Source organism: Lissotriton helveticus, chromosome 4_1 (assembly GCF_964261635.1).
Source record: "Lissotriton helveticus chromosome 4_1, aLisHel1.1, whole genome shotgun sequence".
NCBI classification, from domain to species: domain Eukaryota; kingdom Metazoa; phylum Chordata; class Amphibia; order Caudata; family Salamandridae; genus Lissotriton; species Lissotriton helveticus.
In genome coordinates, this window is record NC_136063.1 from 1392841804 (window position 1) to 1392853816 (window position 12013).

The following is a 12013-nucleotide window of genomic DNA, read 5'->3' on the forward strand; positions in this document are numbered from 1 at the left end:
GCCCTGATGATTACCTCAAAATCGATAACCTTGGACCATAGCCGTGTCTCCATCATAATGTAATAGAGACGTGATTCATGGCCCTTCTTATTAAAAGTACACTTTGAGGGAATGTCGGAAGGTGTCCGACCGTTGCAGGCCCTAATCGAATTATTTAAGGTTAGGGCCATAATCTGGATCGCCAGAGGGGACCATGACTGGCATGGTGGGATTGCCCAGTGTTCATCCTCACCCGTGAAGGCTCCCTCATTCAACCCCCGCAGGGGCTCAAAGAGACAATTTAGGTCACCAGCCACCACAAAATAGAGGTCACTACTAAGGGTGTTCAAGAAGTGTGATAACTCCTCAATAGTAGTAGACTCGTTAGCCGGATTTACCGGTCGTGAATAAACATTCACGATAGCGAGTTTGAAAGAGTTAGGCCACTTCAAGAGCACACATTGAATATCATCAGAATAGGTGGAAATAGACTCACCCATACAACCCAGGTGTAAACCAACCCAGGTGGTGAAGCCCCCTGATGGGCGTCCCTTGCCTCCCCAGCAAGCGGGAACATGGAAAGCAGCAAATCCCACTCTATATTGTTCCTCCCTGGCCCAAGTCTCCTGGAAGAGACAAATGTCGTTTCTATCCACAAAGGAACCCCACTCTGGGCAATTTAATTCATGTGATAAGCCTGCCACATTCCATGACATTATTAGCATGGACCTCGAATTACTAGCATTGGAGCAAATAATAACACTTCCCAATTGGACACCTTCTCTTGAGGATTCTTGAGGCGACTCCAGTGCGTGGGCCAGCTCTACATTCTCCAAGCCATCATTACCGAGTCTCAGGTCGCTCTCCTGGATGCAGACCTGAGATTCTGGCTGATTGCCCGACAATTGACTTCTAATTGGCTCCACATCACCCCCAATATTGCCATTGCTCCTGCTGGGGATAGGACCTAATGCTTCCATCCCACTACAGTATAGTCAATCAACCTGTTCCAGGCCGCTATACCTATTATGGCATAAAATTTGGCTCTGTGCAGATGGTAGTCGGCCGTGCCTACCCTTCTCAGCCCTTCCCACACCACGATGAGTTACCAGGGACCATCCGTCTTCTGTGTCTAGCAAATCATTGGAGGGATAAAAATATGAAAGTGGCGGGATTCAATAATTGCCCCAGGACTATGGTGCCTCCAGTTGCAAATGTATTCTACAGTGCGTGGGTCTCTAAAATTCACCAACACACAGTCGCCAGTTACAGTTTTGGGGCTGTGATCCACCCAAGGCACCCTTCGTACCATCAATATTTCACTGATGATATGAAGGGGGAGTGGTTTGTTCTTATTGAGCCAATAGGTGACTTTGTTTTTCAGGGTGGTGTACGTTTCCAAGTTAGGAGTAGTTATTTCAGGAACCCCTGTCAAGACAACCAAATACGGGCTTGTTTCCGGGGGCAAATCAATTCTAGACTCCTCCTTAGAGCCCACAGCAGAAGGAACCCACCCACCCTGTTTTGAAGTTGGTAAAACTCGCACTCCAGCAATATTAGACAATGTGTTCGAAACTGCAGTAGCTCTCACAGATGGTATAATAGAATTATCTACTGGTGGTTGTGCCACGATAGTTGGAGTTTTGAGCATTGCAGTCCCACCTGATGCAGTATTCAAATGAGAGTTACCCTGATCTAGCAAATTTGATATAATATTGTCTAGAGTTCCCAATGTGGCTTGCTCAAACTTGGCGAGCTGTTGCTCGATACGGGTTAGTCTCTCTTCAAGCGGTCGGAGAGAGGATATCAATAGGGCACTCAGTTTCGCATATAGGGGATCCTCCGCTATCACTGATCCATCAATAGATATGTATTTACAACAAGGGATGGTGATGGACAGAGTCTCTGAATTAAGCAGAATACTCTCACCCAGTCAAGAGATCAGGGCTAGATCCAACACTGTTTTTTTAGCTCATTGCACCATCACAGTTTCAGAACCGGGCTGTATGCAAATTAGTCTGTCCCTGGCCCAGTGCATCATGGGAACAGGGCAGACCAGACTACAAAAGCCAATTCTTACACTGGGAAGGAAACAAGCTTCCGGAGACCGGTTTCTGGCATTTCAGCCGTCTTCGGCCCGGCTTGCTTGAATCCTGATGGTGCAATGAGCAAGGGACTCACATCTGAGTATACCCTTCCATGCTTAGGGTGGACAAAAATATTTACAACAAGGGGTGGTGATGGACAGAGTCTCTGAATTAAGCAGAATACTCTCACCCAGTCAAGAGATCAGGGCTAGATCCAACACCGTTTTTTTAGCTCATTGCACCATCCCAGTTTCAGAACCTGGCTGTATGCAAATTAGTCTGTCCCTGCCCCAGTGCATCATGGGAACAGGGCAGACCAGACTACAAAAGCCAATTCTTACACTGGGAAGGAAACAAGCTTCCGGGGACCGGTTTCTGGCATTTCAGCCGTCTTCGGCCCGGCTTGCTTGAATCCTGACGGTGCAATGAGCAAGGGACTCACATCTGAGTATACCCTTCCATGCTTAGGGTGGACAAAAATATTTACAACAAGGGGTGGTGATGGACAGAGTCTCTGAATTAAGCAGAATACTCTCACCCAGTCAAGAGATCAGGGCTAGATCCAACACCGTTTTTTTAGCTCATTGCACCATCCCAGTTTCAGAACCTGGCTGTATGCAAATTAGTCTGTCCCTGGCCCAGTGCATCATGGGAACAGGGCAGACCAGACTACAAAAGCCAATTCTTACACTGGGAAGGAAACAAGCTTCCGGGGACCGGTTTCTGGCATTTCAGCCGTCTTCGGCCCGGCTTGCTTGAATCCTGATGGTGCAATGAGCAAGGGACTCACATCTGAGTATACCCTTCCACGCTTAGGGTGGACAAAAATATTTACAACAAGGGGTGGTGATGGACAGAGTCTCTGAATTAAGCAGAATACTCTCACCCAGTCAAGAGATCAGGGCTAGATCCAACACCGTTTTTTTAGCTCATTGCACCATCCCAGTTTCAGAACCTGGCTGTATGCAAATTAGTCTGTCCCTGGCCCAGTGCATCATGGGAACAGGGCAGACCAGACTACAAAAGCCAATTCTTACACTGGGAAGGAAACAAGCTTCCGGGGACCGGTTTCTGGCATTTCAGCCGTCTTCGCCCCGGCTTGCTTGAATCCTGATGGTGCAATGAGCAAGGGACTCACATCTGAGTATACCCTTCCACGCTTAGGGTGGACAAAAATATTTACAACAAGGGGTGGTGATGGACAGAGTCTCTAAATTAAGCAGAATACTCTCACCCAGTCAAGAGATCAGGGCTAGATCCAACACCGTTTTTTTAGCTCATTGCACCATCCCAGTTTCAGAACCTGGCTGTATGCAAATTAGTCTGTCCCTGGCCCAGTGCATCATGGGAACAGGGCAGACCAGACTACAAAAGCCAATTCTTACACTGGGAAGGAAACAAGCTTCCGGGGACCGGTTTCTGGCATTTCAGCCGTCTTTGGCCCGGCTTGCTTGAATCCTGATGGTGCAATGAGCAAGGGACTCTCATCTGAGTATACCCTTCCACGCTTAGGGTGGACAAAAATATTTACAACAAGGGGTGGTGATGGACAGAGTCTCTGAATTAAGCAGAATACTCTCACCCAGTCAAGAGATCAGGGCTAGATCCAACACCGTTTTTTTTAGCTCATTGCACCATCCCAGTTTCAGAACCTGGCTGTATGCAAATTAGTCTGTCCCTGGCCCAGTGCATCATGGGAACAGGGCAGACCAGACTACAAAAGCCAATTCTTACACTGGGAAGGAAACAAGCTTCCGGGGACCGGTTTCTGGCATTTCAGCCGTCTTAGGCCCGGCTTGCTTGAATCCTGATGGTGCAATGAGCAAGGGACTCACATCTGAGTATACCCTTCCACGCTTAGGGTGGACAAAAATATTTACAACAAGGGGTGGTGATGGACAGAGTCTCTAAATTAAGCAGAATACTCTCACCCAGTCAAGAGATCAGGGCTAGATCCAACACCGTTTTTTTAGCTCATTGCACCATCCCAGTTTCAGAACCTGGCTGTATGCAAATTAGTCTGTCCCTGGCCCAGTGCATCATGGGAACAGGGCAGACCAGACTACAAAAGCCAATTCTTACACTGGGAAGGAAACAAGCTTCCGGGGACCGGTTTCTGGCATTTCAGCCGTCTTTGGCCCGGCTTGCTTGAATCCTGATGGTGCAATGAGCAAGGGACTCTCATCTGAGTATACCCTTCCACGCTTAGGGTGGACAAAAATATTTACAACAAGGGGTGGTGATGGACAGAGTCTCTGAATTAAGCAGAATACTCTCACCCAGTCAAGAGATCAGGCTAGATCCAACACCGTTTTTTTAGCTCATTGCACCATCCCAGTTTCAGAACCTGGCTGTATGCAAATTAGTCTGTCCCTGGCCCAGTGCATCATGGGAACAGGGCAGACCAGACTACAAAAGCCAATTCTTACACTGGGAAGGAAACAAGCTTCCGGGGACCGGTTTCTGGCATTTCAGCCGTCTTCGGCCCGGCTTGCTTGAATCCTGATGGTGCAATGAGCAAGGGACTCACATCTGAGTATACCCTTCCACGCTTAGGGTGGACAAAAATATTTACAACAAGGGGTGGTGATGGACAGAGTCTCTGAATTAAGCAGAATACTCTCACCCAGTCAAGAGATCAGGGCTAGATCCAACACCGTTTTTTTAGCTCATTGCACCATCCCAGTTTCAGAACCTGGCTGTATGCAAATTAGTCTGTCCCTGGCCCAGTGCATCATGGGAACAGGGCAGACCAGACTACAAAAGCCAGTTCTTACACTGGGAAGGAAACAAGCTTCCGGGGACCGGTTTCTGGCATTTCAGCCGTCTTCGGCCCGGCTTGCTTGAATCCTGATGGTGCAATTATTGTAATTATTGTAATTATTTTGGCCACCATGAGTGTGGAAGGGTATGCTCAGACATGAGTCCCTTGCTCATTGCACCATCAGGATTCAAGCAAGCCGGGCCGAAGACGGCTGTAATGCCAGAAACCGGTCCCCGGAAGCTTGTTTCCTTTCCAGTGAAGAATTGGCTTGGTAGTTTGGTCTGCCCTGTTCCCATGATGCACTGGGCCAGGGACAGACTAATTTGCATATAGCCAGGTTCTGAACTGGGATGGTGCAGTGAGCTAAAAAACGGTGATGGATCAAGCCCTGATCTGTTGACTGGGTAGGAGTGTTCTGATTAACTCAGATACTCTGTCCATCACCACCCCCTTTTTGTAATTATTTTGGCCACCATGAGTGTGGAAGGGTATGCTCAGACATGAGTCCCTTGCTCATTGCACCATCAGGATTCAAGCAAGCCGGGCCGAAGACGGCTGTAATGCCAGAAACCGGTCCCCGGAAGCTTGTTTCCTTTCCAGTGAAGAATTGGCTTGGTAGTTTGGTCTGCCCTGTTCCCATGATGCACTGGGCCAGGGACAGACTAATTTGCATATAGCCAGGTTCTGAACTGGGATGGTGCAGTGAGCTAAAAAACGGTGATGGATCAAGCCCTGATCTGTTGACTGGGTAGGAGTGTTCTGATTAACTCAGATACTCTGTCCATCACCACCCCCTTTTTGTAATTATTTTGGCCACCATGAGTGTGGAAGGGTATGCTCAGACATGAGTCCCTTGCTCATTGCACCATCAGGATTCAAGCAAGCCGGGCCGAAGACGGCTGTAATGCCAGAAACCGGTCCCCGGAAGCTTGTTTCCTTTCCAGTGAAGAATTGGCTTGGTAGTTTGGTCTGCCCTGTTCCCATGATGCACTGGGCCAGGGACAGACTAATTTGCATATAGCCAGGTTCTGAACTGGGATGGTGCAGTGAGCTAAAAAACGGTGATGGATCAAGCCCTGATCTGTTGACTGGGTAGGAATGTTCTGATTAACTCAGATACTCTGTCCATCACCACCCCCTTTTTGTAATTATTTTGGCCACCATGAGTGTGGAAGGGTATGCTCAGACATGAGTCCCTTGCTCATTGCACCATCAGGATTCAAGCAAGCCGGGCCGAAGACGGCTGTAATGCCAGAAACCGGTCCCCGGAAGCTTGTTTCCTTTCCAGTGAAGAATTGGCTTGGTAGTTTGGTCTGCCCTGTTCCCATGATGCACTGGGCCAGGGACAGACTAATTTGCATATAGCCAGGTTCTAAACTGGGATGGTGCAGTGAGCTAAAAAACGGTGATGGATCAAGCCCTGATCTGTTGACTGGGTAGGAGTGTTCTGATTAACTCAGATACTCTGTCCATCACCACCCCCTTTTTGTAATTATTTTGGCCACCATGAGTGTGGAAGGGTATGCTCAGACATGAGTCCCTTGCTCATTGCACCATCAGGATTCAAGCAAGCCGGGCCGAAGACGGCTGTAATGCCAGAAACCGGTCCCCGGAAGCTTGTTTCCTTTCCAGTGAAGAATTGGCTTGGTAGTTTGGTCTGCCCTGTTCCCATGATGCACTGGGCCAGGGACAGACTAATTTGCATATAGCCAGGTTCTGAACTGGGATGGTGCAGTGAGCTAAAAAACGGTGATGGATCTAGCCCTGATCTGTTGACTGGGTAGGAGTGTTCTGATTAACTCAGATACTCTGTCCATCACCACCCCCTTTTTGTAATCATCAATAGATATGTACACACCTCCGCTATCACTGATCCATCAATAGATATGTACACACCTTGTGAATTTTCTCCAGAGTTTGTTACAGTTAACAATGATGGATCAACTATATCAGTGGGCCTTCGTTCCTCGACCCCCTTGTGTCTAGCTGTTGTGACATTGTCGCCAGAATCTTTAGCGGGTTTAGCCTTCCTGCCACCAACAGTATTGGCAGTGACCTGCTTCCTCTTAGGTTTTGCACCCTCACGTCTTTCCCGCAACTGGCGGGTATTAGGTCTTTCGGGGGAATTAACCGAAGTGGAAACGAAGGCAATCTCAGTAGGATCCGGTAGTTGAAATTGCATAGCAGGGGAAGTGACGACCTAATCCTGGGAGATGGGTGGGTTATGTACAGTCTCTGAAACAATGTTCGTATTTAGTCCCCTGGCACGCTCAGGGGTGTGAGCATTAGCAAAGTGGCCCATAGAGGATCTTTTGGCCATGGCTAAGTCCTGGGAAACCCGGCGTTCCATAAGTATAATGTCCTGGTCAATAACAGAATTAGATCTTATTATAAAATTGTCCAAAGTTCCCGTTAGATGACTGCTTGGGGGCTTACTCCTACTCTCACGTACAGCCATAGTGCTGGTACTGTCTTCGCCACAAAGAGTACTTACAGTGTGTCCAGAGCGTGGGCCTGTTCTGTAGAAGACGAAAGAGGGGTGGCCCGGTACGGTCTCCTCCGGGCTACAACGGGCTTAAACGGGCCCACCCTTGGCCCGGGCTTTGCCCGGCACACGCCCGCCCGCGTCCCGCGACGCGGGGGGCGTTACCCAAGATATGGAACGTGTGGGAGGGGCGGGAAGAGGCACCAGCGTCAGGGATGAAGGGCTGCTGGTCCTCGCAGTCCCGCAAACAACAGCTCTGCCCCAGGAAACAGCACACCTACTCGAGCGGCGCCCGCGAAGCGGGGGCCGCGTGGCGCTGCTTTTCAAGTCCTGCGTTGGAGGGGCAGGAAGAGGCATCAGCGTCAGGGATGAAGGGCTGCTGGTCCTCGCAGTCCCGCAAACAACAGCTCTGCCCCAGGAAACAGCACACCTCCTCGAGCGGCACCCGCCTATTTCACATAATTTATTCCTCCCCTGTGGATCTGATAATCAATTTGAACTCATTCTGATTAGATAATTGTGTCCGAGCCCTGTCACCTGGCTCCCATGGCGGAGCTGGAGTGAAACAGCCTGGCTGATAAAGGGTGTTACCCAGAAACCAGTCCCAGGATGCTTGTTTCCGGTCCAGGGAAGAAATGGCTTGGCAGTTCGGGCTAGACTCTTTCCATTAGGCCCAGGGTCAAGACTGATTTGCATATAGCTGTGTCTGAACTGGGGTGGCGAAGTGAGCTAAAGAACGATGATGGGTTCAACCCAGATCTGTGACTGGGTTTGAGTTTCTGAAAAATTTCAGCTCTCCGTCCATCATCTCCTTGTGTTTGCTGTGAAGCAGGCTGTGACAGAGACGAAGTGAGATGCATTGTTGTTTGGCGGTACCATACATGCAGATCAACTTTAAAGTGTGTACACAGCACACTTTAAATAAAACTGGCTGGCGAAATTCTGACCTCGTTATTGGGTTTCCACCGCCAACATCAGTCAGACCACTCCTCTACCATCGTACTACACTGCACTGGCTATTTTCACTGTTGAGTCCCCCATGAGTTTGGCAGCATTGTGGGGTCAGATATCAGGTGAGAAGAAGGTGCGGTAGGGCATTTTATTTTGCAGTTTTATATAGCTCAAACTCGATCCGAAGGTATCAGAGCACTTTACATGTGCACCAGTTGCATTACAGACGTACACATTCTTTTTTAGTTACTGGGAGAATAAATGATTTGCCCAGAATCACAGGATGTTTGAGCCTCCTGCCAGGCTCAAACCCTCCTCTCCAGCTTCAAAGTCGGCAGCCCTAGCCTTTAAGCCGCCCTCCTCCAATGATGGGCCAACACTCTCCTGCCCTGCATGGATTAATTACAGCACACTGTGTCATAAACCTGCAGTGACCAGCTATCACCCATGGCAAGCAGGTAACCCTAGGAGGGGGAGACCATTATCGGCGCTAAGCTTCTGCTACTTATTGTCATGTGTTTGAAATAGAGATAAAAAAAAAATTGAAATAGAGATACCTTGAAGCCTTCCATATTTGAGGACGTAAAAGTCTCAGTCTTGAACATTATAGTTTTGTACAATTTGTGAATGCATGGTGTGCACGCAGTTATGTGTATTGCTTTTTGTGCTTAAGTAGGTGTGCACACACGTACACTGATTTAAAAAAAAAAGATTGTGAAGCAAGTGCAAATGGGAGTCAGTGCCCTTTCCTAAAAAAAAAGATCATTTTCACATTTACCCCAGTAGTCTTTCTGACTAACGGCATTTATAGGGGATTTGTTTATTCGAACCTGTACTATAAAAAATTATATACACACAAACCCACCTGCTGATATGACAAATACATCTTCAAGTTGAAATAGCAAAAAAAAAGGTTAATGTACTCTGTATTTTCCTAAAGGGTGCATCTTAACAGACACTAAGCCATTTGTACCATTTTCCAAAAGGGAAAGGATATTTAAATCAGAACCTTTTGGTCTTCTACGTTTCAATTCCAAAACAAAGAAAACATGAAAACGCAGGATAATTTTGATCTAAACGAAGTAATTGTAAATTGGATGCTGTCTTTATTAGTTTGGCAGGCAGAAAGGGGTTCAATATATTCATTTAGTTTTAAAAATCATATATATAATTTTTTTTAAGAACAATAAAATGTGCATTGAAAATATTATCACATATTTGCCCTGCAATATAAAACACGGGTAAATACAAACATTACTTGTAGTTTGGATTGGGAGCTATAAAATCATCTATGCCTTTGAACTGCTTTTCTGTTTTGAGCTAAACCCTGTGCAGCTGGTGGTTTGGATCGTGGCTTGTGCCAACCGCTCTACTTTCATAAAGGGGTTGAATGCTGAGGCAAGAAGTCGTCCCTCAAAGTGCTTACCCGAAACTCAATTATAGCCCTAGAAAAAGACAACAAACTGTGTTGTACAGTAAAAAAAAGAGCATTTAAAAGCCTGTAGCATTAGAGTTATCCCATAATTATAACGCGTATGTGACTATTTTACTCATGCCTACTAAATACATGAAAAAACACATTTCTTAAATTAGATTTTATTGTTTTTTTAGTTTTGAGCATTATCACAGGACGGGTATAATCTTTCCTTTGGTGAGAGTCATTTTTCCACATATTAATACATACCCTCTTTACATATAGATAAATATAATTGAAAGTGCATCTTTGAAATATAACTATGTCCTCATAATGTTTAAAACGTGACCAGAAGTTGGCCTAAAAAGAAACAAATCATTAGGAAAAGTCGCTGTAGGCGTTGTGTCGCGATATAAATGCAGCAACTTCGGCTCATAATGTAAAGTACATTTAACGTCATAATTTCATCACTTTATATTGGAAGAAATAAAACTCCTCCTTTTCTGAAAATAAAAATCGAACAAATAGGAGCATTGCATTATGAATCTAAGTTACAGTAATTTAAAGTTAACTACGAACAGCCTCATAACAAAGGATATACTGGGCTACGGATTAAGCAAAGAATACCAACTGCAGTCCTCAGCCCTTGCTAACTTTGTGTTTTTAGAGACAATTAATGTAAAAAATATATATGTCGATAACATATTTCAGTTTTTTTTCTGTGCTTTGCAGTCCAATGATGATTATTACACAGAAGATCACTACCCTCGCCTTCCAGGTGCATGACGGTAAGTGAAAAGTTGTACTAACTTATCCAAGCTTTTCTGTGTGTTCCCTGTAAAAGGAAAAACATTCACGTGTTTGGCTGTCTTTTGGCCTTTTACCTTTTGGGTGAACCTTCCTCCTGTGGTATGGAATGGTAAAAATCTGTTCCTTTATAGCCTCACCCATTTCGGAAGGATATCATTAGGATTCACCCCTCAACCTTCAGTTTTATGTCTGTCTACAAGGGAGACTACTTTAGAATCCAACGTTACTTTTGGAATTCAGAGGTTAAAGTTTCATAGATACTGTGAAAGGAGAAAGACTGGCTCCACTCCTGAATAGTCAGCGCAGACGCTGGTGTGCCAGCGCTCGAATACAGCTGTAGGAAAGCATAGCTAGGAGAGCGGGAGGGACATCTCTAGCCCCAGTTACATCAAACAAGTGTTTGTATGTAAGTAGTAGATCAGAGCCCGCACAGCATTTAAAATGGAGTTTAAGTAAATGTGGTTGAGTGTGAAGTGATAATGGCGTTCCACACATGCATAAATCCACTTGTGAAAACTAGAGATACCACTTGTCATCTATGGGCCTGATTGTCATCTATGGGCCTGATTCACGAAGGGTGTTCACACTCATGGCGGAGGCCCCGCAGTCGTGGGGCACTCTCCATACTCAGGGCGGAATCTCAGAAATGATAATCCTCACTGCGGAGATTCCGCCCCGCGTACAGAGACCAATGCCTGACTCGGGACCTCCACCACGAGTGCTTGGGCCCTTTGTGAATCAGGGCATTTATCTTCTGAGCCTTTGAAAGAAAGGGACAGAGTGTATCCCAGATCACAAAGAAAATCCACCTTCAAGAAAATGGCGCTTGTCAGAGCTAAAAGCATGATTGATAGGGTAGTCACACACACTGTCCAGGAAGAAATCATGGTACGAGGAATACTCTCTTTAATTGTCAGAGGAGCAAAAGTGTATTGGGGTCCAGAGACCAGGGGCAAGGGAATTTCCACAAAAGAAAATTTGGACCACCTTACTGAAGAGCATTCATCAAAAATTGTCCCATTAAACTGTTACAGTAAGAATTCAAGCAGCCTTGTTGTGGCTTGTTAGAGTGTGTGGAAGCATTCAAGCAAAATCACCATGCCCCACTGCATCTCACAATTTTATTAGGTAGAGGATCTCTTTACATTGCTACAGTTTGAACCAGCTAGATCGGATACCAAAAATAAGATGTCTATTGAAGAATAAGTACACAGGAACTTCATTGTCTTTAGTGGCAAACAAAGGTATCAGAAACCTGGGACCCTGATATGGGCAACTGATGAAGACGAGCACTACTCAAAGTTGCTGTCCTTCATAGAGCAACAAATTTAGGGGCATATTTACAACAGACGGCGATAAATATCGCAAAGCGTGCTTAGCGCTTTTATATTTATGGCCGACTATCGCTGGAATTTATCGCCATGCTTGCGCTGTATTTACAACGCATAGCGCAATGTTCCCTGCAAAACGGCGATATGCTTGTTGATACGACTATGTGGTCGTAACACAAGAATCCACCCCCC

At 46.3% G+C, this 12013-nt stretch overlaps 1 protein-coding gene across 4 annotated transcripts in view; it reads left to right on the top strand.

Annotated features, from left to right (window-relative positions):
• Positions 1-12013, top strand: part of MBOAT1 (membrane bound glycerophospholipid O-acyltransferase 1) — a 473424-nt gene that overhangs the window by 305233 nt on the left and 156178 nt on the right. For all 4 annotated transcript variants that reach the window (XM_078687935.1, XM_078687934.1, XM_078687937.1 and 1 more), the window contains one exon: positions 10413-10468. In XM_078687935.1, the coding sequence (XP_078544061.1) occupies positions 10413-10468 (56 nt within the window). The remainder of the gene's footprint in view (positions 1-10412; positions 10469-12013) is intronic.